Raw genomic sequence first — 27,679 nt, 5'->3', positions numbered from 1 at the left:
TAATACTCTATGTGTGATATTATATTAGCTCCGTGACCTCTTTTGTCTTCCATCAAATAAAGGGGTTAGATAAGGTTAGGTGTAGAAGATACTATTGCTGCATTCCTCCTGTCTCTTGGTCTACTCTGGGATTGACCTTCAGGGAGGTTTTTTTCTCTTAGAAAGCTTCCCATGTCTTCCTGCCTGAGAATGTTCTCTGGTTGTGGAAGAAAATAGGACCCATTGATTAGGCTGGAAATACCTGCAGTTACATCAGGAGCAGCGGTCCATCAATGAGGAATGGGAGCTGGTGGATAAACGCCTGTTTGTTTGGGTTTTTTTTGGTGTGTGTGTGTGCTTCTGTGAGGCAGTTCTGAGGTATGTTCTCCAGTCTGTCATAGATTCCTAGAAGGATTGAAGTTGCTCAAAATATTCTGTGTTCCATGATGAGCTCTACTTTTTTGGACATTGAACTTTTCACCTAAACAGTATTGGCTGAAGTTATGTTTGAATCTGAAGCCTCAATAAGACCATTGAGGAATTTTCCGAGGATGGTCAGGCACAAGTTAAACTGATCAATCTTCTCTTCAGTGTATGGTGTCGATGGCATGAGAATTTGAGTTCTGCTGCTTCATGAATTGTCTTAGTTCTAAAGTGACCTTTTGATTGTTTACTAATTCACATTTTATCTGCTATAGAAGTACAGAGGCTACAATAAAACATTATCAGATTAAAAGGAATGATTCCGGACAGTGGTATGTGGCTGAAAGACACCTCTTTCCATCAGTGCCTGAGTTGATCTGGTATCACCAGCACAATGCCGCTGGTAAGTGAGGGACATGGGGCTGGGAGGGCTGGGGAGCCAGGCTCTGGACAGCAATGCATGGTGGGTATCAGACACTCAACAGGAATATGTCTCCCTCTAAAAAGAGATTAGGAACTTGGAAAACACTGTTTTCTGGGCCACTGTCCTCTTCATTGATGTGCCTTTGTTTTTCTAGTGTGAAGGGGCAAGAAGTGAGTCTATTTCTCAAACTTCTACCATGGTAGAAAAATGATGGGTGGCTGAGAAGCAAAAGGCCTTTTGGTCATTATGCATTTGTTCTGGAAATTTATGTAGGGCAAAATGTAATAAGGTTTCAAATGCCCTAAATGATCCTGCCTCCTTCTCTTTATTCTCCTCTCCTAGGTTTGCTCTCTTCTTTAGACAAATGTTAACAGAAAACTCCCTTTAAATCTCTCTCTGTTCTTTCTAGTCTGGAGAAAAGAGAAAGTTATACAAAATCCAGCCTTTTATAGGTTCACTTTGGCCTAACTATACTGAAGAAACATTTAACCTCCTTTCCCGGCTATTGTTTGCCACATTGTCATTTGTGCAAACCTATCATCTGCAGAAAGATAATAGGATTCCAGAAAGTTCCACCACAATTGCAACCACATCTCTGGCCTTCAGCCCCTACTCATTGTGGGCTGGATCACTATGAGTCCACGGGGGAATCTTCTGACGTCAGCATTACAGCGTTTGGAACCCACTGTGACTTTTCATATTATTTTGACTCTTTGTCATGCAGTGCTGTTTTGATTTCACTCATGAAAAGTTGTGTTGACCAAAATAATCCTTTCTGGAAAGAGACCACTTTTCCATTAAACTGGCCCTAAATATTAGGAATAAACCCAAAGAAATTTGTATCCATTTATAGGATGAGCCCACATGGATATTCTAGATGGTCACAGGGAGTGTGGTTTGAGAGGGGGAGGCCTGGGAGGCCACAGGTGTGGCTGGAGATACAAACCCCCTGAATCAGGAGACAGGCTCTGAGTTTATTCTGCTCATTCCTCCTTCTCCTTCCTTCAAAGAAAATAATTTTAAAAACTGATGTTAAGAAAAATAATGAAGTAGATTAGAATGTACTAACATTAAAAATGTGGGTAAGTTAAAAAAATTTCCAAGCAATATATTCAGATCATAGTGCCATTTTTTTTCCTGGTAAAAAGAAGCATATATATGATTTACAAACAAGAGTATAACAGACTATAAATTGTTAATGTTTATCTGTGGAAACTGAGACTGGAAGTAAAGGACACTTTTATTTTCTGCTTTATAGATGGCTTTAGAGTTTTTAAAATTACAATGCATGTATATCATTCTTATCATCTACAAAATACCACAAAGATAATTTTAAAAATAAAACAACTGAAACAAGAAAAAAGTGAAAACAGGAGATAAAAATTGATAACCAGGGGCTGGGGCTGTAGCTGAGTGGCAGAGCACTTGCCTAGCACATGGGAGGCATTGGGTTTGATCCTGAGCACCACATAAAAATAAACAAATAAAATAAATGTATGCTTTCCATATACAAATACAAAAGTAAAAAAGAAAAAAAAATTCATAACCATGGTGCTATTTTTTTAAGAAAGTAAATAAACTACAAAAGAAATAAGAAAATAAGAAAGAAGGATGATAAGGATAAGAAGAAAGTCATACGCCCCAGAAATAATCGATATTTACTAAAGATTTACTTTGGGGCAAATCCTGTTTCAAGTGCTTTTATGTTTATTTAATCTTCAGAGCAACCTATGAGTAGGTGCTGTTGAGATTTTTCATCTTATGGATGAAAAAACTTGAGGTGACTTTGAGGTAACTTGCTCAAGGTCATATAGCTAATAAGTACCTATGTTGAGATTTGAACCCACAGAAGAAATGGAAACTATTGAAACCATTGAACCCTCTGGGTCCAGCGTCTATTGTATCCAGAAAGAGTCAACTCATGTCATTGGAGGATATTTTGGAGGTTCAGTTTTAGAAAAGTTGTGAATTGGGGTCCATGGCTACCCTGTCTCCTTATTTAAAAAAAATTATTACCTAAACTTTGACTTTTTCTGTGTACATATAAACATATAAACCCACGACGATTCACCACCTTACCCAGAAGTAAGGACAAAGCCGAGAGAGTGACAGACTTCTTTCTGTCACAGAAAGACTATCACTAATCCATTGGTAGCATTTCCCAGGATAAAAATATTTGGCAAATAAAAACTTTGACGTTAGAGAAAATTTCTCCAATTCCTCTCTTTAATTACTTGAATCATGTGCTATAAAGACTCACCTAGAGGGCTGGGGTTGTGGCTCAGAGGTACAACATTCCCCTAGCATGTGGGCCCTGGGTTCGATCCTTAGCACGACATAAAAATAAATAAATAAATTAAAGGTCTCTTGTCCAACAACAGCAACAACAACAACAACAACAACTGTATATAAGACTCCACTAGGGAGAAGCTCTAACCCCAAGTAGGTATTCAGAGTTGCTAGGTAATACTGTTTTCTGGTTTTTTTTTGTTCACACTTTTACCATTCTCCTCAAGGCCCTTTGCCAACAGTAATCACTGGCCTATTAGCACATCAGTTAGCTGTCTTCTTCATTAAGAACATGGAAGCAGCTCAGCATGACCTTCCTCCATTGTCTCCGGTCACCGCCATCACCCTCATTCCCTCCAACCCTCCAACAGTAAGGAGGCCAAGGCCTCGCCTGTGCTCTTGTTCCCATCTCTCCTCTTCTGCTGGGGCTCCTTTCTCTCTGGTCACTCTTCCATTTTTTTTTCCCCTAACCTTCTCCTACAGTCCTCCTACCCCTTAAGACATTTTTATTTTAGAAACAAAAACAAACTTCTGTTGAGTGAGTATGTGTGTGTGTGTGTGTGTGTGTATGTGTGTGTGTGTGTGTGTGTGTGTGTATTGCTCTTTTTAGTCATACTTTTGAAAAAAAAAATGTGTCCACATCGACTGCTTCCATTTCCTCACTTTCCATTTGGTGTGCTGGTGGAATCTGGCTTCTACCTCCAGCCTCCACAGCTCTGTGCTTTGCCAGTAACCCCTACTTGGGCACACGCAGTGTAGCTTTCAAGTGCTCCTATATTCCGGCCTTTTTTGTTATATTTGGTGGTGACATTTCTTGAATTTCCTGCTCTCCAGATGTTTGACATCATCCTTTCTTGGTCTTCTCTGATTCACATCATTCCCTATGAATCTTCTCAAAGAGTCCTTTTCTTCCTTTAAACACTAATGTTCCACAGGGGTCCATCCTTGATCACTTGTCATCTCACCCTAGGGTTCTCCCTTTGCATAATTCTACCTGGTGGACACAGACACTTGGAATTCTCTGGCCTTGAACTTCAGTGATGAAGTCGGGTCCTTCATCTTATACCCTCTTTCTCCCTCCAAATCTAGTTTTCTTGCTGTTATTTATCTCAGGCAATGGTGCCATCATGTAGCCAATTAAAGAGACTGGATGTGTTGGTAGTTGATGTTTCTATTCTCAACGCCTAACTTCTTATTAATTATCAAGTGGAATTAATTTCATACCCTAAAAGTGTCTCCTCTGACCCTTGCTTCTCCCTATTAGTGCTGCCCTAATCAGTGCTCAGGTGAAAAATTGCAGTAGGCTCTTAACTGCCGTCATTGCCTCTGATGCTCTTTCACCCTTAATCCAACCCTGTTCTGGTGCCAGAGTGAACTATCAAAAATATAAATATGAATATTTCACCTCCTTAATTGGGACATCTCAATGGCTCTCTCCCACCTTCAGGAAAATGCAATGCTCCCTAGCATGACTTACAAGGCCCATCACAACCACAATACCTCCTACTTCTCAAGTACAACTTGTTGCCTCTCCCTACCTCTTGCTTTTTGTTCAGGTACCACCTTCCTGCTTCACATCTCTCAGTATCATTCATGCTGTCACCTCTGCCTAGAATGTCCTTCCAGTTTTTTCCTCGTGAGTTACTCCACTTATCAGATTCACCTCAGGTGTCATTTCCTCCCATAAAACTTCTTTTTTCAAATCCAGCCATGTGTTCAGTGCTCCTTCTCCACATCCCAGCAAACTTTGCGTGCATCTCTGGCACAGTGCTTGATGTTGGAACAGCCTCTCCTTTCCTTCTTCACTGAGATAGAGCTCCCTTGTTTTTTTTCATCTTTGGATCTGCCTAGATGAGTGTCTTGCATACAGTAGGCACTTAATAGAAAAATTTTTTCTATTAAGCTTGTTTCTGCCTTCCAGTCTCTGCACATGTTGTTCCATCTGCCTGCAAGAATCTTTCTCTGGATCTTTCTGAGATGACTCCTTGTCAATCAAAGCCATATAACTGTCATCTTGTCAGGACGGGCTTCCCTGAGCAACTATCTACAGTTTCTGTATTTTATCTTCTCTGCTTTCACTTATCCTCAGCTACCTTTTCTTGTGTGCATACACTTATTTATTTCCCGCCCCCCAGGGACCCAACATTGTGATAGTAAATGACTCATGCCAGGCTCTTAGTGAATATTAATGAAAGAAATAAACAATATGTGCTTATTGAACTAAATTGAAATTGATTGTTTAGAATTCTGTACATTGACCCAGTCAAATGAAGTCCCATTTACTTTACCATGCTATTTTTCAAAAACGTATACTACTAAGCAGGGTGCAGTGGTGCACGTCAGTAATCCCAGTGGCTCAGGAGGCTGAGGCAGCCTCAGCAATTTAGCAAGGCCCTAAGCAACTCAGCTAGACCTGTCTCTAAATAAAATATTAAAAAGGGCTGGGAATACGGTTCAGTGGTTAAGTGCCCCTGGGTTCAATCCCTAGTACAAAAAAAAAAAAGAAAAAAAAAAAAAGAAAAAGAAAGAAAGAAAGAAAGAAAAAAGTGAACTACTCTCAAAGGGGTGGGGGTAAGGAAATGGGTACATTTAAACACTGATGGTGGTCAAATGAACTGCAGTAGCCTTTCTGGACACTGTTCAACCTGAAATCACATTTTATAAGACAATAATTTGACAAGTATATACAAATGTATGTTCAAGAATATACAGCACTCTGCAGAAATCTGACTAAAAAGTTTCAATTTGGTTGACTGTGTATAGGACTAAGTGTTTTTAAACACTTAGAAGGGAGAAGGAGTTAAGAATAGGTGGGACACTGGATTTTTAGGCCAGTGAAACTACTCTACATCATACTGTAATGGTGGGCACATGTCCAAACCCAGAATGTGCAGCATCAACCTATAAATGATGGACACTGGGTGATACTGATGTGTCAATGTAGGTTCATTAGTTTTAACATCTCTTTGAGTGGGAGATGCTTATGATAGGGGAAGCTATGCAGGTATAGGGGCAAGGAATATATGGGAAATCTCTGTATCTTCTACACAATTTCATTATGAACCTAACTTACTCTAAAAAATAAAATCTCTTGAGAAAGGAGGGGAGGTTACATAAAAATTTTAAAAAATAATAAAAAAGAATATATGACATATTTTATACTAGTGAAATTTTGGAAATAACATTAAGGTCTATTTATAGTCATTGGTATACATAAATTACATTCAAACTGTAAAAATCATATAACAAAACATTTCCATTTCCATAAAATATATTGAATGTGTATATACTCTCAATTGTGCATATAAAAATTCTTTTGAAGATTTTTCACCAAAGTGGCAACCATTTATCTCTTGACACTAAGATCTTGTGAGGAGGGATCTTTATACTTTCCATTGTCTTTCAGTTGTGTACTAGAAACATACATTATTTTATAAAAAAAAATGTTTTTCAAATATAAAGAATAAGCAACCAGAATAATCTGCAGAAAACATTATTATGCTAAATTATTAAAAGAATAGTACTGTCTCTGAGTATGTCTCTTTCTTTCTTCTATATTAGTAACTAGGCTTGAAACAGATTTCTCTTTCTCCGCAGGTCTCCTGACCCGCCTCCGATGCCCGGTTGGACTGATGGGTTGTTTACCAGCCACAGCTGGCTTTAGCTATGGTAAGGTATGCACACTTAGTAAAGAACCTACCATAGACACCTTAAATCCTCAGCCCTTCTGAAATGTCTATTTAGATAACTTTCTTTTCAAAGCTTAATCCCTCCCATCATGTTTAAATAATGTATTTCATAAGGGCAATTTAAACTCCAGGGAGAAGTACTTCAGTTTCACTTCAGATTTCACTCCACGTCACCTTTAGATAAATGACAGTTCTTTTTATTTGGATGTTCAGGCGGTTACTCTCTGGTTACAAGGGTGTTTGGGAAACAACTGATCCCCAAGAGAACCTACCAAAAAATTCTGTTAAAAGTGTCCTTTTCATCTTTTTTCGAAATAGAATTTGCACTGATTGATTTGAACCACTTTCTATAAAATGTGGTATTTATGAATCTATGAGAATAAGAGTGTGCCAGGGAGTCCTGTTTCATAATCTGGCAGTATTTTGTTCACTTAAATCTCTCTCGTTAGTGGTACTCAGGTTATGCTGAAAATCATGATGACATAATTATATCAGGGTGTTGTTTGGTGAAGTGCATGGAAGGGTGATTTCAGGCTTCCTCCATCATTCCTCTGCCCTGTAGAAACTATATATAATAAAAAGTGCCACTATCAGCCATGTAGTTAAGTTAAATAGATGCTCTTTAATTTCTTAGAAATAAATTTTCCACTTTTTGCAACATATAAAACAGTGCAAAATTAGTATCTATAGCTTGATCTATTTGCCTGACTTTGATCACCTTATTTATATATTAAATATTATGTAATCTGACATTTTATAGCCTTTCATGTCTGACTTCTTCCTGTCCTCATTACATCTGTGAATTTTACCCATGGTGCTGGCCATGGTAGGTTCATTTTTGCTGTGACATGGTGCTATATTCCAGGACTGATCCACTGGTGATTTACCTATGTGTCTTTAGATGACCATTTGGGTTGTGACCAACTTTCGGCCCTAACAAAAAGTATTGCTACTAATATTACTTGCATCTTTAGATGAAGCAAAATGTGCATATATGCTCCAGTGAATGTTGGATATATACCATAGAACAGTCTTACTGGGTCACAGGGTATGCACATGCTTAGATTTAGTAGATATGGTCAGGTTCCCAAGTTTATACCAAATTCCACTCCCACATACAATGTACAAGAATTCCAGTTGCTCCATATTTTTAACCTTGTCAATATTCAGTATTATGTATTTTTCTTTTTTAAACATTTTAGCTGGCTGTGATGGCATGCACCTCTAATCCCAGAAGCTCAGGAGGCTGAGGCACGAAGACCTTGAGTTCAAAGCCAGCCTCAGCAGCTTAGCAAGGCCCTAAGCAACTTCGCATGATCTTATCTCAAAATAAAAAATTTTAAAAAGGGATGGGGATGTGGCTCAGTGGTTAAGCAATCCTGGATTCAATCTCCAGTACCAAAACAAAACAAAACACCACACACAAAAAAACACCATTATTTTAGCCAATCTGGTGAGTGTGTAGAAGTAGTATCTTATTATGGCTTAAATTTGTATATTCCTAATGAGTATTTATTTTGATCACTCTTTCATAGGTTTAGTGGCCATTTGGAATTCTCTTTTATGACCAAATAACTTTTGCTACATGTCTTTTCTAGTTAGTTCATTTATGTTCTAAATAGGAATATGAATATGGATATATGTTTTTAGAAATATCTTTTCCTAGTCTGTGACTTACCTTTTTGCTTTCCCAATGGGGTGTTTTTGATGAACAGATGAAATTATGAACTGTAATTTTTCATTGTTTTCCTTTATGATAATATTCTATTGAATAAATTTATGCTAATACCAAGGTGATGACTATATTCTACCAGGTTCCTTTTCAAATGCACCCCTGGGAGGAGGAATAATTTATATAGTTGGAATGAGGCCATCAGATTTTATAGTTTTTTTTAAGTGAATTTCTCTAAAGTTCCAGCAGGTGTTGGTATTGATGTATAAAAGAGAGATGCTTAAAAAATGATTTGATATTTAACACTATTCAAGAAAGTTATTTTAGAAATAGTTCTCCCCTCCACCCCATTTGCTTCTATAGAATGAGAAATACACAGTAACACAAATTTTACTTCAAATATACTCTTTAAAAAATATTTAGTTTTTAGTTGTAGTTGGATACATTACCTATATTTTATTTATTTATTGTTATGTGGTGCTGAGGATCGAATCCAGGGCCTCGCGTGCCCTAGGCAAGCGCTCTGCTGATGATCCACAACCCTAGCCCCTCAAATATACTCTTAGATGTGTGTGGGTTAGAGTTCTGACATTGGACATATTTATTAGATGAATTGATTAGATTTCCATAAGATGAGGACACACCAAGGTAGAAAAGTTCTTTAGGATGAAGTGAGGGAGAACACTAGAAGGGGCTCAAAGGAGGAAAGGGAGTATCACAAAATTCATCTGCCTTACAAGTTAACACTAGGACACAACCAAACTGGGGATATACCTATTTTATGTCCCAGACCTAGTTTTGGTCAGCTTAGTTTAGAAAGGCATGGAAATGAGTTTCATTTCTTATACATGTTTTGATATCCTCACTTTGTTGGACATTGCTCTCCAAGGAAGTAGAGTTTGAATTTTTAAACTCAATGTTTTGAATTGCACCGGTAAGCCACAATGAGAGTATTAAAATTCGTTATACCCTCTCTCCACTCATTTATATTTTTTTAACCACTGTGTAAAATAAAGGGATAGGAATAGATAATTCCTTAATCTTTTCTAACTCTAAAATTTTAGCATTCTTTCACCTCCTTGTAACACGGATGTTTTACTTTCCCAGAAAAGTGGGAGATAGATCCGACTGAACTGGCTTTTATCAAGGAGATTGGAAGCGGTCAGTTTGGGGTGGTTCACTTAGGTGAATGGCGAGCACATCTCCCGGTAGCTATCAAGGCCATCAATGAAGGCTCTATGTCTGAAGAGGATTTCATTGAAGAAGCCAAAGTGATGATGTAAGTATAAGGAACACACAGATAAACATTGCCTAATACCTGGCGTCATGGAAAGAAAATGGACTTTGGAATCGGCCCACTGTGGGTTTATGACACAATTCTGCTCAAACTGGTTGTGTAATCCAGACAAATTCTTAAACCTCTGTGACCTGGATGAATTATTTCAGTGTCCTCATGTGTAAAAAATGGGGATAACAGTACCTACTTCTCTGGATCATTGTGTGAATTAAATATGAGGATACAAAATAGACCAGCAAGTATAATTCTTTTCAGTTCAAGAATAGGTGCTTGATTGTTCTATATTTTTCCTTTTCCCTGAAGAAAAATGTTGATTTTGTTTGGGTAGTAGTATATTGCTCTTTTTTTTTTTTGAAAGGGAATCCCCTAGTGGTTTCCTTTTCTTTTTTCTTTCTTTCTTTTTTCTTTTCTTTTGGCAAGGATAAAGTATTTACTTTCAGAGAATTTAAGAATACTGAGCTTTAAAAGAGAAGTGGTTCATTGTAGACCATTGGACAGCGTTCTTAAAATTTTAATTTTCCAGGACACTATTTTGACTAAGTTGAACTCATAACTGTGGTTTATAATTGTAACCTGGGTTGGGCCAGGACAGATCAACAATTTGGCATAGTTCAAATCAACATTCTTTAAATATTGGTTCACCTTTACTTAGAAAAGGATCAATGCCCTGAAGAAGAATAACACCAAATAGCATTACTTAGTTGTCCAGGGCAATTTAATTCCATCTCAAACTTGCAGAATTGGAAACAAAACAACACCAAAACTGACAAACGACAACCCAAACTGATCAGCTGGACCCGTTCTCCTTGGAAGGCAGAGCAATGATGTCTTGGTTCTTCTGAATTTTGTTCCCAAGTAGTGGATCAAAATGTCTTTCTGGCCACATAATAGAATGAATCCAAAGGAAGGTTATGATAAGCACAATTTTCCAGTGACATCAGCTTCCCAATGACATTTTTGTGTCTCAAGGTAGCTCAAGCACCTACCTGTCTGGCCTCTGCTCTCTTCGATATGAGATCCATCTGACCATGGTTTTCCTATGTCTAAAGGACAAAAATTATAATCCTGTGTGTTAGATTAAATAGGCATAATATGAAAATGAGTGAGAGATGTAGGACTCAGAGGGAATTGAAGGCATATTAGAATCTCTATCAAACAAGAATTAGCAATATCTGATATCACGAGGAGGGAATTCTTTAATGATTCAAGCTTGGTTGGTAAATTGGGTTCGGATCTTTGGGGATGATTTTTAAAATGTTTTTATTAGTGCATTATACTTATGCATAACAGTGGGGTTCATTTTGACATAATCATACGTACATGTTAAACAATTTGCTCCATTTCAGTCCCTAGTACTTCCTCTTTCCCTTTCATGTTCCTCCCCCTGTTCCCTTTTTCTATTAAACTGGTTTCCAGAAGTTCAGGAGATTAGACAAAGGGGAATGAAGGGAAGGGAGTGGGTAAGAAAAGGGAAGACAGTGGAATGAATCTGACATAATTTTCCCATGTACCTATATGAATACACCACAACAAATCCCACCATTGTGTACATCCACAAGAATAGAGTTCTAATTAGGATATGATATATTCCAAGCTTGTATAATTATAACAAAAATAACTAAAAAGAACCAATGAAAACTGCTTTTCCTTTTTAATTTATTTATTTTAATTAGTGCTTTATAGATATACATAAAGGTGGAATTCACTAGTATGTTTGTATATGTACCTAGCATAATTTGGTCAATTTCATTCTACAGTTCCTCCCTTTTCCTGTCCCTCCTCCCTCCCTTTTAATCCCCTTCATCTACTCCACTGATCTCCTGAGAATAATATTTTGAAGGTGATGGAAGATGTATGTAGTGTGAGAATAGAAACAGCTTCTGGCAGTTTATAGAAGCAGGAATGAGGCCAACGACTTCTAAGCCAGTTCAGATGGACATAATGTGTTCTTGGATTTGAATGTGTTTTTAAAAAAAAATTTTAAGTAAAGCAGGAAAAGCTCCATTCTAGCATCCTATTGCAAATACATTCATCTTTAAATAGTTGACATGCATTGAGTTCTGTCTGCTGCATATCCGTAGCTCTGCCCATGTTACTTCCTTTCTGAAGGTGCGAAGTGTGAATGTTCTCTCCTACAGGAGGTCTTCACGGACTACTCTGTTTAAGTGGGAGCACCCAGCCCCAGGCACCTTCTGTTCTGTCACCTTGTATTCGTTCCATCAAAATACTTACCATCGCTCTGAAGCTTCATGTTAGTCCCCTGCTAGAATGTGAATTCCATAATAATAAGGCCATTTATGTGTGTCTCTCAATTCAACCGGATGAGTGTCCCAAACAATGACTAGTCAGGAGTTGGTGCTAAAATAAGAATTTGTGGATTATAGAATGAGTTAATGAATCCTCACCACAATTCTAGGAGATAGATCTTAATCTTACAGATGAGAAAAAGGAAATTTAGGATGTTTATGTAATTTACCTATAGTCCCACAATTTGAGTTTCTAACTGAAATCAGGACTGAACTATCTGGCACAAAGCCCATAATGTTAACTAACACAACAATCAACAATTATTGATAGATCAATATACGGCAGATCTTAAGAGCAGCTGCCTTAACTGTTAGCCAATATGGTCACCATATAGTTTTTCCAGTGCAGCAACACAAACAAACAAAATTCAAATATATGCTGTGCTCTTGATCATTGTATGTTGCCTCTACTGGGGGGCCTGTTAGCTGGGGTTTACAGAGCATGTTCTAAAAATGTTCAAAATGAGAGAAAATCAGTCTGCACCTTAGATAACTTCTGCATGTAAAATCTGATTAAACCTTCTAAGTCATCTTCGTTTTTTATTTTTAACCTTTATATTTCTTATATGCTCAAGAACATGATCCCACTTAAATGTTCCCTGAAAGCAAGAACAGAATGTTTTATTATCCCCATTTCATGCATACAAATCTGAGGCTTAGAAAGCTCAAATAAGTCATTTCCAGTCATGTAGCCAATAGGACAGAAACAACAACAACAACAAAAAACTTGAACGAAGCTCTTTGGAACAGGTGTAAAATATTCCCTTTAAGTTATTAAAACCCTGCTCTGCCTTTAGTGGGTCCTTTGTTTTAGTTTTTTACCTGTGGGTTTGTCTCTTTAGATGTAGCATATCAATAGCCTTGCAGTATCTGGAGATACGTGATCTTATAAGATTTAAAACAAAGAAAAATATGTGTAAGTACATCTAATTTCCTAAGAGCTTTGATGTGAATCTCTTTTGATTCATTATGTCTGTGTCATGTCTTCACAGTAGAATATTTTAGTTTTTGAAAAACAGGCTTTAACATTTTATATTCATGCTAAACAGAAGAATTGAAAATTCCATTTGTTATTCTTCTCTCTCCCTACTGAAGTATTTTCTCCAGGGGTAATTAATTAATAATAAAGTTTTTAATTGGATTCTTAGACCCTATTACTTACATTAAATAATTGATATTATTAAAATTAAATGCTTTTTACATAATAATACTATAAGAAACACATTTTAAATATCACTTAAAATCAGGAAATTTGGAAAACTGAGAAAGGGAGAGGATTCATCTAATATCTCTCCTAACAGAGCTATTTTTTATAGCTTTTATTCTTTCTATCCAATTTTTATAAAATTGTATTGAGTCTTCTTTTATGCCTAAAAAATAAAAACTTCAAGGTGAATAAAGAGAAAGTTTTAAAGTATAACAGATCAGGAAAAGAAGGAGGATTCAGGAATGAGAGGAAAAGGAAAAATAAAAGAAAATCTACTTTTCAGAAGTGTAAGTTCTGAGGAACTCTTCTATTGGTGTAAGGATTTAGAAAGAAAGAGGACAGAACACCCCAAGGGCAGCTGTCTGGGAAAGACAGAGCCTGGCTCTAATTGCCTGAGTTTGTGCTAAACTATGCATAAATGCAGATCACATTGCAAACTCTTGCTATGATATCCACAGCAATCTCTTGAATTAGAAATATTTTATTTCACAAATATTTCATAGTATTCCTTACAGCTTTGTTTAAAAAAAATATAGCATCAGGGTCATCATTCAGTTTTCTTGCATCCATTCACTCAATAAATGTCTGTTGCTGATTTTGTAAGTACTAAGTTCTAGAAATAGGTTGATAAGTAGCACAGATCAATTTCCTACTCTTGAAAAGTTCATTTATGCCCATGCTCTAGTGGGAAATGGGGAGGAAAACAGATAGCAGACCAACAAACAAAGGAGCAGTATAGCTTTGAAGAGAAGTAAGGATAATGACTTCAAACAAGATGATATGACAAAGATATTATGGGAAGGTTGGGGAGCTCAGTTGGATTGGATGTTCAAGGAAGATTAGAAGCATTTCGTCTGGTTTATATTCTATGTAGGTCACACTGGTTGTTTTGTGGAGAATGATTGATAGGAATCAGGGGTAGGAGAGTAGGTTGAAGGCTATTGCAGAGGTCGAGGTGGAAGATGATGGTGGGTGGAATGAAGGTGAAGATGAAAGAAGAGAGTTGTCTCAAGATACATGTTTGAGAAAAATTGATCAAGACCTGTTATGCCAAATGTGGAAGATAATGGGAGGAAACCAGGAAAACAAAAGTGATTCCAAAGTATACCGATAGCTAGAGGGTTTCACTTACTGACATACATAGGTTTGGGAAAAAATTAAGAATTTTGCTTTGGAAATGTTAAATTTGAGAGCCCTATCAGACAGCCAATGGTGACCAAGTGGTCAGGTGAATACATGAGTCTGGAGTTCAGGAGGAAGGTCAAGGTGGAGGGCATTAATTTGAGAGTGATCACCAGAGATGATATTTAAAACCATGAAACTTGATTCAACAGGAAAGGGAATAAACATAAAAGGACAATGGAGAAATCTACAATGGGTTTGAAAAATTTAAATAAATATAGAATAAATAATATTTAATAAGCAAATATATTAATAAATGGTATTTATTAATATTTGATAAATTAATGACATTTGCTCTACAATGACTCATATATTTCTCTAAGTTATTAAGAAGTACTAAATTTAAAGCAAACAAGAATGTACTTTTCCTGTGCCGATGAGAAATATTTGTCTTATTTGTTAGACTGAATATACATGAGGGTTGGTTTATTTGTTTTTGCCTTAGTTCTGATAGGTTTTTGCCAGTGGTCTTGTAAGCCAATGCAGAGTAATGTTTCAATTTTCAAATGTTTCCTTGTGGATATTGGGTTGGTGGCTTTCTTATGGCAAATTAATATTCCATTTCAAGACTTGCTTTCCTGCCATTGCTTGGCACACATAAACTGCATTCCTTAACTGAAAGTATACTTTGAGAACTTGAAAGGTAAATCTGACAAGATATGTAGATATGTATATGTATGTATATGTGTGTGTGTGTGTGTGTGTGTGTGTGTGTGTGTATATATATATACACATCTCCAAGATTAAAATAATGTTTAGGGTCTCTGAGTGCCTTTTCTTCATTAACTGGAGTGTTTTCACAAATCGATTTTATGGTAATGTGTCTGTAATCACATCATGTACTTTGTTTTAAGGTAAACATTCTTCCAGAGTCACTGAGTTTATTTTACTGTTCTGAATGAGAAGAAGAGGTAATTTTCAAAATACTTTTGACTAACAGAGAATTGCTTATTATACATCTTGTAAAATTACAAACATTAATTCAAAGTTATTTTCCATGGTGATCAGTTAGCATAAAAGGCCTTTAGAGATTGCATTTTATATTTCACAGAAGAAACAATAAACTTTTGAAGTCTAGATGACTAGGAATTTCTGGGTATGTTTTAACAGACAACATTCAAGGTCCCTGTGTGTATGTAATTACTAAATACAAAGCAAGATTTCATGTTGGTAAATATTTTCTTAGTCTCTATTTAAAAATTTCTAAAGCCATTGAAAATGACTTTACTCTTTAGAATGTATGTATGTATTTATTTATTGGTATCAGGAACTGAACTCAGGGGCACTCAACCACTGAGCCACCTCCCCAGCCCTATTTTGTATTTTATTTAGAGACAGGGTCTTATGGAGTTGCTTAGTGCCTCAGGATTGCTGAGGTTGGCTTTGAACTCAAATTCCTCCTGCTTCAGCCTCCCGAGCTGCTGGAATTCCAGGCATACGCCACTGTGCCCAGCTTGATGGTTTTGATCACTCCTCTCTTCTGTCCATCCAGGAGTTTTTGTCTGAGTTAGAAAGGTTGGGAGTCAAGGAGCAGATCTCTGAGGCCTGGGCCTGGAGAAGCAGTAATGAGGAAGCAGAAGGTTTACAAGATGGAAAGGAGAAAACTAGAATGCTAACATAGAACATGACACACGGCAACGATGACTTTGGAAGCGCTGCTTAAATTTCTGACCCCACTTTCTCAGTGTGTGAAGTGGAAAGAAAAATACTCTCTCTGTGGTTGGGCTGATGTTTATCTTGACAATGAAAATGACATATGGATGGCAAACGTTGCCACTTGTGTAAAACAAACACTTTGAATTGCAAAACCGATTCTGCTCACTGCTCTGTTTTTCTTCAACAGGAAACTATCCCATTCAAGGCTGGTTCAGCTTTATGGGGTGTGTATACAGCAGAAGCCCCTTTATATTGTGACAGAGTTCATGGAGAATGGCTGCCTGCTTAACTACCTCAGGGACAGAAAAGGAAAGCTTAGGAAGGAGATGCTCCTGAGTGTGTGCCAGGATGTGTGTGAAGGAATGGAATATCTGGAGAGGAACTGCTATATCCACAGAGATTTAGTGAGTATGGTGCAAATTCCCTTCTTGTTTCACACACTGTACCTGTGTTTGGAAGGAGAAGGTCATTACTTTCAATACTTTGAAGAATATATCCTATGACTTCATTTTAAAACCTTTCCTCTTTATGTAATTTGTGGTGAAATGTAGTTTTACTTTTTTTATTGCCCCGGGATGTTGTAACCTAGTATTTTATTCTAAATGTGCCTTGAATTAATTAACCACCTAGTCCGTCAGTTAATCACAATGGATTTACTTTGGTTTATCCTCTTGCTTTCTCCCTTCTGTTTACTTTCCTTCCACCTTATTCCTTTGAACATGTAATCAAACATGTGCCAAGTGCCTAGTCTATGCCAAGCACTCTTCTAGGTACTTGAGACAACAGTGAAGAGCGAATTCCAGTGGTTCTCTCCCCGGGGTGCAGTTGCCACAGTGTGCAGCTGTTTGGTTCTGACAGTACTGCAAGACAGTTATTGGCATTACTAAGGGAAGGAGACTAGAAATGCTTAGAACATTCTGATTTTTTAAAAAATTACTATCTTGTCCCAAACAAATGTTAATAGCACTGCTCCCCTGTAATAACGTGTTCTGTTCATTCCACACTTACTCAAGATATTCATTCTATTCCTTCTACATCCTTCCATGTCTCATTTCTGAATATAAAAATTAACTTAAATGAGTATATGAAGGTTCTGTAAGAAACCCCTGACACTGTCACCTAGAACTAATCCTCTTCTTCCATCACATCTGACCAAGAGTGACCACATTCCTGTTTCTGTCACTTGTCCACGTTATATAGGGGAGAGAAAGGAGGCCTAGTTACCTTGGCTCTGGTACACCTTGGGAAGTAAGCTTATCCCACCCATGACTTTTATTTTTTACTGCTTCATATAATAGTTAATTTTTTACATTGTTTACTAGCTGTATGACCCTAGGCCAGCCTGTTAACCAGTAAAACAGTATTAACTATAGTAACTCCCTTGTATGGGTTTGGTGGGAGGAGTCCATGAATGACTATGTGCAAGCTCGTTAAACAGTGCCTGGCTCATCTGAGAGTTCTGCAATGTAATTGGGGCAGTTAAAGGGACTGATCCCTGTTCTTCATCCCTCATGGCATATCTCCCAGTATCCAGCACACAGGAGCTATTGAGCAAATTTTTGAATTGATGGATATGCTATCTGTTGCACCTAGCTCACTTTTCTGTCTCTATAGGTTTGTCTTTCCTGGGTTATAATTCAAAACTCAGTTGTGCGACCATCTTCATTGTTCTATTTGCTCGGTTAGTTTCCCATAGGTTCTCCTATGCCTGGTATCTCCCTTGATTGTTTTCTTTACGCTCTGTTTTATCTACCTACATGCTCCATAAAACTTATCAGCTAATAACGAGTCTGTTCTGTCAAGGACATTCTTGTGGTTTGGCTTTGAGATCATGGTTGGTACCTGCCGGCGTTATTCTTGCTGGCTCCTTCCAGTTTACCATTTCAACTTTCTTGCCTTTTTCTTTCTTTTTTTTTTTTTTCATACTACAGATTGTGCCCACAGGTGCCAGCCCTTGTTATTTTATTTTATTTTTTTAAATTTTGAGACAGGGTTTCTCTAGGTTGCCCAGGCTTGTAAGGAATAATAATAAAGAGGAGACAGAGAGACAAGATGCAGAGGCAGGGCTCTTTGTCTCAGTGTCCACATGTATTTATACCACTAGGTTACATTAGGTCATTAGTACCATAATCACTTTATTATTTAGAGTATCAGTAAGGTGGCTTATTCTGCAGGTACATTTCGCAGTTACAATATGCAACATTAGGAGCTTTGTGTAGTTCTCAAGAAAGTCCATTGTCTGAAGTTACTGTTAGGCAGGCAGCTCCAGGAGCACAGGAGCTTGATGAAACATTGTAGTTATCTAGCAAACAACTTCTTCTATTCCCAGGAGCTATGTGCCTGCAATCAAGGGCGAGGCTTGATGAAGCTCTAACATAAAGGCATCTCAGAGCATTGCCGTACCAGCTAGATATTGCACATTTATTAGCTATATTATTAGATCCTAAGAGAGATTACAGGGCATTCTAAGGGTGCCTATTACTGTCCGCACCCCCAACCCGCTGGGAGTTTTCTTACTAGGGGAATGCTTTCCTGTACATTTCAATGGTCAGAATCCCTACACAGGTTGCCCTCCAACTTGTGCTCCTCCTGCCTCAGCCTCTGGAGTCACTGGGATTACAGGTGTGCACCACTGCACCTGGCTAAGTTTTTTGCTTTTGTTGCTGGACCCATTGAACCACAAATTGGCTGAAAAGAAAAAAATTCTATCAAGCAGTTCAACTTTATGATGGTAAACAACCAAATTAATGATTTTCTTGATTAAGTTGGTAAAGATGGGTAGTTTGGGAATCAACTATTTTATGTTGATTTTATATTGTACCATATTTAGTTCACTGCAGTAATTTTATATGAAATTATCACTACAAAATAGTTATCTTCAGTGAAATTTCAGTTTTTAAACTAAAATTTCTTAATTTTTATCACCTAGTAGAGATCCTAAAGATATGAAATGACTTTTCTTATCTATCATGGATATTGGGCTTCTTCTTTTACTTGATAAGTAACAAAACATACTACCGTTAGGCAAAGACTCATTGTTTATCATTGTTAGATTAAATTAATCCTCATATTTATGAAGTATATTTCATGAGAAAGATTAAACATTTTAAAAACTGTTGACATTTCAGTTTGTTACTACATTAAAGAATCAGTAAAATTCATCCTATAAAGGCAGGCTATTAAATCATATGTAACGTTGATAGGTATCATCATAACAATAGCATGGCTGGCCACACCAAGGGGTGTGTGAAAACTAAGGAAAAGGAGAGCAGATGCTTTTCTCAATGCTGGGAATGACCCAGCACCCTGTGCAACACCCCCAGCTCAGAGACTCTTGAAGGAAAAACTTAGAGTCAAATTGGATTATTTTCTTCTTTTTATAGGCAGCAAGGAATTGTTTGGTCAGTTCTACATGTATAGTAAAGATTTCGGACTTTGGAATGACCAGGTAAGTGATAAATCTAGATATAATTTAAATCAGCTATATTTATATATGTATCTATATTTTCCACTCATTATAAGGAATCTTACATTTATCTATGGAGAAATGGAAGATGCTCTCCTCTGCCCTTTTCATCTGGGGGAAGTGTTGGTGTGGTTGTGTGGCCCGCTGACCCACTTTGGATTTCAGGACCTGTGCCAGTTTTAACTGTGAGATAGGCATTTACTTACTGTGGGCCCTTCTCATCTTTCAGGTCATCATTAACAAAACTATGGTAGGTCTTAAATCAAAAAGAATTTCTCAGTCCACTCATCTGTGTAAGATTAAGAAAAATACTTTCCTGAGAAGTGTAGATTTTTGGAAGAAAAAGGAAAAGATGTATTTGTTCAGCCCTGACTTTCTAGGTCACCATCAAACACATGTATTATGGAGTGGAGTAGCTGGCTTCAAGTCTACAACTCAAGAGTGTGAGAGATTTAGCCATGGATTTTGCAACTCAATGTAATTAACATTTTGAGTCCCCTTTTCTTTGGGGGCACTAGAAACTTAACATCAATAAATCCAGGGTTTCTCTCTGACTTTCTTCAACATCAGTGTCCCAGTTCTAGATGTGTCATGGGGCTGGGTTCTGGGAGGGAGGTGACTTCTCTGGTCCTGCTGTTATCCATGCACAATGACATTTTTGTAACCACCATGCTCCTGCTTCAGCCAGCCAACCACACAGGTGACTTCTCACTCATTCTGAATTTCTGCCTGCAAATTCCTTCAGAACTGGCATTCTCTATGACTAGAAAATTCCATAGATCTCACTTACCTAGGCACATCCACAGTCATTTATTCTCTGGAATTTTTGCCTTTCCTGGGCCATCATCTGGGAAAGAAGGCATATGTTCTGTTTTGATCTTGAGTCTCACGGACCCAATATAGGAGTAGGAGCATCTTTTCCTGCTATGTGACCTGGGCCGCCCTTACAGGGTAGAAGTTATCACCAATGCCTGGTACTCCTTTTCTTTCCCTTCAGTTCTTCCTTCCTCTTAGCCCAGGGAATCTTTTTCTAGGTAAATGGATGAATGGTGGTGGTGGTGGTGGTGAGAATTCATGATCCATATCCCCAAATGCCTTGTTAATAACCCCGTCCTTCTTTTCTGTGTAGACTCTAGAAACTCCAAGTCTATGGAAAATGGCTTTTGCTCCTTTATTTCCTCTTATTCATTCTTTATCTAAGTAGAATGACCTCTGACTCAATCTGGGAGATCTTAAAGTTGGTGTGAGATGGAGTACATGGGGGAAAAGTGGGAGTGTGGGAGCAACATTAATTCATAATTTAAAAATTATAATTTATAATAATAATAAATAATTTTAAAATTATATTGTGCATTCAAGGGGCAACAAGCACACATTAGTTGTATCTTCTCTCCAGTTTCCCATACTTTGACATTTCTGAGTACAAAAAAAAAATGAGAGAGAGAGAGAGAGAGAGAGAGAGAGAGAGAGAGAGAGAGAGGAGAGAGAGTTTCATATTTTTTTAAGGAGAGGACAATTATCTAGAGTTCGTCTATTTCTCCCATGCTCCCTCTCCCAACCCCACTATGAGTCAGTCACCTTATATCAGAGAAAACATTCGCCGTTTGTTTTTTGGAATTGGCTTACTTCACTTAGCATTATCTTCTCCAATTCCTAGTTCTTTTTATCATACCAATATTTGAGAGGTTTTTCACATCAAAGTGTATTCTGCTCATATGCTTTTATTCTCCCTTCCCCTTCTCTATGCCCCACAAAAATGTGTACATGAAAGAAAATATAGCATTCAATTTAGAATTCATTCCTTTTTCAGTCTAAGAAGTCTGGTCTTTTATTTCTTTTTTAATAATTTTGGCTGTGGGGCTGGGGATGTGGCTCAAGCAGTAGCGCTCGCCTGGCATGCACGGGGCGCTGGGTTCAATCCTCAGCACCACACAAAAATAAAATAAAGATGTTGTATCTACCTAAAACTGAAAAATAAATATTAAAAAATTCTCTCTCTCTCTCTCTCTCTCTCTCTCTCTCTCTCTCTCTCTCTCTCTCTTCTCTATCTTTAAAAAAATAATTTTGGCTGTTAGAACATTTGGAATGCCTCTTTATATAGTTAAGAATGAATCAAAATAAACATATAGAGTAGGCCACTATTTTGAACTGAGGAATTGTTATGGTTTTCTAAGATCCAATGAAAATAAACACAATGAGATTTGGTTTGGGGAAGAAAACCCTCTGAAGGATAATTTCACACTCTGCTAATGAGAAGAGAATGTATATAGAACCTTTCTGGGGTAAAATATGTCTTTTGGCAAATCAGGGATTTTAAGTTAATAGATCGTGGAGGTAATTAACACAGTGTGTTTTGAATCTGGTGACTGTAGGTATGTTTTGGATGATGAATATATCAGTTCTTCTGGAGCCAAGTTCCCAGTCAAGTGGTCCCCTCCTGAAGTTTTCCATTTCAACAAATACAGCAGTAAATCTGACGTCTGGTCATTTGGTGAGTGCATTCCATGCTCCTTTGGTGCTGCTTGTTTTAATCAAATGGGTAATCTTTTAATCTTTATTTCTTAATAAAAGGCGACCTTTAAAAAACATTCTTCTCATGCCACGCTCAGTGGTGCATGCCTGTAATCCCAGTGGCTCAAGAGGCTGAAGCAGGAGAATCCAGAGTTCAAAGTCAACCTCAGTAATTTATCCAGGGCCTAAATAACTTAGTGAGACTCTGTTGCTAAATAAAATGTAAAAAGGGTTGGGGATGTGGCTCAGTGGTTAAGCGCCCCTGGGTTCAATCCCTGGTACCAAAAAAAAAAAAAAAAAAAAAAGGTATTTTTGTAGCTGTGCTTCCTGTTGTGCTCTAACCACATCCAGACCATCTTTGGCAACTGGCATCAAACACCTTTTACATTAGTCTGTCTTTTTGGAACTTTTTCTTCCTTGGTGAGCGCTTGTTTTAAAACCCTAGCAAAGACTCTACTGATACAGCAAACAAACCCAACCAACTTTTCTATCTTACAAAGATTTGAAGGAAAAATGATCTTAAGTCATCACTGAATTTATGTGTGTTTAATAAACTTTATTCCTTAACTACTAAGCAGCCTATTTGTCAATTGCTCAGTTGACAACCTGAACTTAAAACCTGAATTAGAAAAAAAAAAAAAGTGGTTCCATCTCATTTACTTCATGACCTTTACATTTTGTAGGTTTAGACATAGGTGTCTTTAGGATCTGTTTGTTAATTTATACTGGGTGATATTCTTCACTGAGGAAGAGAAACCATGGAACCATGTCTAATGCAGTTTGTTCTTTGGCTTGATTCTCAAAACATGGCAATAAATATGCAAAGACCTATCTATTTTCTTTCATTCAGAACTTCCTGGATAACTTTTGGGTTTGGGCCCTAAGAAGGGTATGAATTTTATTGTCCCTAGTGAGGTTATGCTTGTATTGTTGCTCTCATTACCTCTCCATTGCCTTATGGTGCTGTAGGTAATGTTTTATGCTTCACTGGGGAGCATAGGTGAGTTATGAGACCTCTGAATAGTGATACGAGGGCTTCATCTCTTTCATCAAGTGGCTACGGAACATTGAGAACCGCCTAAATATTACCTGACCACTTTTCTCTCTTCCTCCCTGGACAGTGAACTTCTTAAGGAGGTGAACTAGTTTCATTCTTATAGAATCATCCGGCCCAAGAATAGGCCTGGTTTCTATCCGATACCAAATAAATATTTGTAAAACAGGTTTATAGTTAAATGAACTCAAATTGGGAGTTCTTAAAGGAGTTTCACTAGTCAATCAACAATCAATCAGTGATTACTAAACACTGCCTTATGTACAGAGTTCCCACTAGACAGTCTAGGCCCCTGCCCAGCAGTGTAGTATTTCAGTAAAAGAGGAACCTGTGCCACCCACCGCTGAAAAACTTAGTCTTAGCAGGCAGCAGAGGTTCACACAATTCTGTCATTTTCTATGGAGTAGCAGAAAGGCTCATTGATTTCAGGGCATGGGGATGTGAGCGGTACTTGGAAATGAAATTGCCGCCAGCATTTTCTTCCAATATGGAGGTCATCAAGACAAATGGAAAAGGAAAGATTTTGCCTTCTCTGGGGTTGTGTTTGAGTTACAGTACTCTTCAAACACTCAGGTGTACATGGCCTGATTCCTAGATAGAAGAGTCTCATTTTGGATGATTATAACTCAAAGGCTGAAGAAGAAAAATAATAAAATAACAGTAATTTAAAGTCAACTGTTCTTGCAGTTCTAAGTAACAATTTCCTACCAACCTCTTGTTTTTGTGCATTTTATTCATAGGAGTTTTAATGTGGGAAGTTTTCACAGAAGGAAAAATGCCTTTTGAAAATAAGTCAAATCTCCAAGTCGTGGAAGCCATTTCTAACGGTTTCCGGCTGTATCGCCCTCACCTGGCCCCCATGTCTGTATATGAAGTTATGTACAGCTGCTGGCATGAGGTGAGTGTCCTGCCTTTCCTGGTTGGCAGCCCCAGCCCATGAAAGCAAATCTGTTCTCACCAACATTACCCAAGACTCTCATGGCGGTAAAAGCTGCTTGTCTTCTTGATGACCCTGAGGGACAGAATACTCATTCTATTTGAAACTCCCACTGTACAGTCATGTGTGCATTTTGTTTTTCACAGTGGCCTCTCTGCTGAGGAGCTCAGTATGTCTGCCAAATCTTATCTTTCTAAGATGAGTTTTTGCAGAAACCGTTGGTGTTACTGAAGCCCAAAACGATGAGATATGACCTTTTGAGAATTGGTCGGTGAACCCAAGGGTAGAACCACGGTTTGCTAAGCTTCCACATGGAAAAAGAAGGCTGGTGTTTTATTTCCTTCACTCCACTTTGATTTTCCTTGCTTTTCAAGGTTAGAAGGAATGGGTTTCATCTCTCTATGGCACTTAAGACTCCTGCTGGAGAGAGAAAAGCAAACTAGAAATGAAAGCAGAGTGTGTCCCAGCAATCACCACTTAGAAATCATCTCTCAGGAGCCCCGTTTCTTCTTTGGTTGAAATGCCAAGTTTAAAAAATAAAGTAGAGGGGTTTCTGTCCCAGTTCTGCCTTTTCTGGGCACTGACTCAACACACCCCTCTGTTCTCATCAGACTCCCCTGCGGCTTTGAGAGCTCTATTCTCTTTGCCGCTGATGGTCTCGGGCTAGAAAAGTCACAGCCCCATGAGGAGTTTCCTCCTGCCTGAAAGAAAAAAAAAAAATCAGTCTATTCCTAAACCACAGACACTGGAAAAGCCAGTATTTCAAGAGCAATGTGCTCGTTCCCATCAGGAATTATGAAAATTCCCAATGAATTAAAATATGTTACACATGATTAATTGGTCCACAGGGAATCTTGAAAGATATAGAAAAATGTTAAGTAAGTTGTTGGGAGCAAACAGCTGTCTTAAGAACATCTTGCAATAACAACATAGAGAGCTCAGGAAGATACACATGATCGTTATAATGGTTTGACTTACCAAAGTTCACCTTTACAATAGTACAAAAGTGGCACACACTCAATGGAAACCATATTTTTTAATTTTGATTTTTTTTTCCTGGGATAGAAAAATGAGGTATGGTTCTCCTGAAGGACAGTGGGCAGAGTTGGTAAGCCACAGCTCCCAGGCAGCCACATGATCACAGTAAACAACCAAGACTCTAGGTTGGACAGTGTTACTCATCTATGATGTTCTGTAGATTAGGTGAATTGAGTGCATTTTTGATTTATAATATTTTCAACTTATGATGGACTTATTAGGGGATAAATTCATCATAACTTCAGCAAATGTATATGAAACAATCCACATGTATGTGTGCATAGAATACTTAGTGAGATGTTACATATCTGTTGGATGTGAGACAGAGAAGGGGGAGGGGTAAGTGGGTGCTCCCAGAAAGATTAACAAATGACCTCAATCTCAAACTGTCACTGGAAAACTGATTAAAACAGTGTTTTCATTATGTTGGCTTATTTGTTAGCAAAAGTTGACTGTGTCCATTACTTTGCACCAAGTGTTTAGGCACCCCTAGACTCAAATGAGATCGCATTACCACTGCCTGCAGAACTTCAGCCTCTTCAAGAGACTCTGCAATTTATTTTTGGAGTCTTAGAGAGGACTCTAATGTGTGCTGTTATCATCTGCTCCATCCTTATTGTTGGAGCCCTCTGTTTATGAGCCACTAAGTGTGGTGTCTTCCACCACCCAACTGACAGTGACCTGCATGAGAATGCAGATATTGTGAATAACTCCATTTCCTATAGATTTCAAGGATGCCAAAAACAACAGCGCCATTTCTTCTTCCTCACAAATCCAGAGCCAAATCACATCCATCAGTGAAATAGAAAAAAATGTTCTGATTCCTGGCTCCATGACCAGGGATTTTATTGACTGGGCCTAAAGATAGAACAGCCTGTGCCCCAGGATCCACAAAGTCCCTCATGGAAACATGTCTTTTGCTGTTTGAGTGAAATCTTTCTTTGCCCTTATATGTGTCAGGTTTCAGATCATCCAAATAGGGTTCCAAGGTGATGCTGCTGTCCGATAGATGTTTCTGTAATGGTGGAAATGTTCTGTATCTGCGCTGTCAATATTGTAGCTACCTCTGGCTATTGAGGACTTGAAAAGTGATTAGTGTGACTGAAGAAGTGAACTTGAACTTTTATTTAATTTTACTTAATTTAAATTTAAATAACCACATGTGGCTAGTATTTATAGTTTTTTGTTTGTTTGTTTGGGTACTGGTTACATTCCCAGACCTTTTTATTTTTTTTTTAAGATGGGGAGTGGGCCCTCACTAAGTTGCTAAGACTGACCTTGAACTTGTGATTTTCCTGCTTTAAACCCCAACCCACCCCAGATTCTGGGATTGTAGGCATGCACCACCATGCCCAGCTAGTCAGTTCCAGCCATTTTATTTTTGCAGTTATCTTTACTCTTAAATTTTCACAGTCTCGCCTTGTTCAAATGCAAATCATGCCACAGTGTCTCAGCCAAGATGTCTTTCTCTTTTCTTTTTGTGGAGAACCAGGCTGGATCCCGTTCTCTGCCAACAAGATCCACAGCTGGTGTCTGAGTGTTATTAGTTGAGCTGACGTCTTCATTTCCCTTTTCCAGACCCCTAAAGGCCGCCCAGCATTTACTGAGTTGCTACAAGTGCTCACAGAAATTGCAGAAACCTGGTGACCTGAAATGCAATGCCAACCCAGAGGATCATCTTGCGAAATTGTCACAAGAGCTAATCACGAGTGGGATGCCACTAAAGGGAATATCTTCCTGTAGAGCTGCTGATTCCTGGAAATAGGGCAGAGATCACAGGCTTTTCAAATTGTTCTAAGTTTGAGAACATTCTGACAATAGTTTTTCTGCATGTGTGAGAGGGATTTCTACACTCCTGTCTTATGTGAAGATAGAAAAAGACTCTGTTATGGTTTAGATATTAGAGTCCCCCCAAAGCTCATGTGTGAGATAATGCAAGAAAGATTAGAGGTGAAATGAATAGTTATGAGAACCTTAATCTAATTGGTGCTTTAATCCTCTGATAGGGATTAACTGGGCGATAACTGTAAGAAGGTAGGATATGTCTGGAGGATGTAGGTCATTGGGGACATGACTTTGGAGTATTTATTTTGTCTGTGGTGAGGGGACTCTCTCTGTTTTCTATGGCCATGTCCTGAGCATCTGTACTCCACCACACTCTTCTACCATGATATTTGGCCTCACCTCAAGTCCCAAGGAATGGAGCCAGTTGTCTATGGACGGAGACCTCTGAAACCCGTGAACCCTAAAATAAACTTTTCCTCCTCTAAAATTGTTTTTATTGGGTCTTTTGGTCACCACAGAAAAACCGCTGACTAAAACAGGTCCCATAACGAATCTCCTAGTGACTGGTCTTCATGGCGATAACTGAGAACCCTCGAGGGTACAGGAGAACCTGAATCTTCCCAAGGCTAAGGAAATTTCTTTCCTAAAGAAGAGTGACTTTTGTACTTCAGTATTCCATGCATAGAAGGTGAAAGTGGATTCTACCAGGTCATGGAGTAAAGGAGCCTCTGTAGCAGAACTTTGTGCTTTTTAACTGTACAGAT

At 38.1% G+C, this 27,679-nt stretch overlaps 1 protein-coding gene across 1 annotated transcript in view; it reads left to right on the top strand.

Annotated features, from left to right (window-relative positions):
- Positions 1–27,402, top strand: part of Txk (TXK tyrosine kinase) — a 42,126-nt gene extending 14,724 nt beyond the window's left edge. The window contains exons 7-14 of the mRNA XM_021722712.3: positions 678–805; positions 6,713–6,784; positions 9,584–9,755; positions 16,312–16,528; positions 19,508–19,572; positions 21,963–22,081; positions 23,896–24,053; positions 26,709–27,402. Of these exons, the coding sequence (XP_021578387.2) occupies positions 678–805; positions 6,713–6,784; positions 9,584–9,755; positions 16,312–16,528; positions 19,508–19,572; positions 21,963–22,081; positions 23,896–24,053; positions 26,709–26,777 (1,000 nt within the window). The 3' untranslated portion in view covers positions 26,778–27,402. The remainder of the gene's footprint in view (positions 1–677; positions 806–6,712; positions 6,785–9,583; positions 9,756–16,311; positions 16,529–19,507; positions 19,573–21,962; positions 22,082–23,895; positions 24,054–26,708) is intronic.
- The last annotated feature ends 277 nt before the right edge of the window (positions 27,403–27,679 follow it).

This window comes from Ictidomys tridecemlineatus, chromosome 9 (genome assembly GCF_052094955.1).
Source record: "Ictidomys tridecemlineatus isolate mIctTri1 chromosome 9, mIctTri1.hap1, whole genome shotgun sequence".
Classification (NCBI taxonomy): Eukaryota; Metazoa; Chordata; class Mammalia; order Rodentia; family Sciuridae; genus Ictidomys; species Ictidomys tridecemlineatus.
Note: the sequence above shows the minus strand (reverse complement) of the source record. Positions and strands in the feature narration are given on the sequence as shown.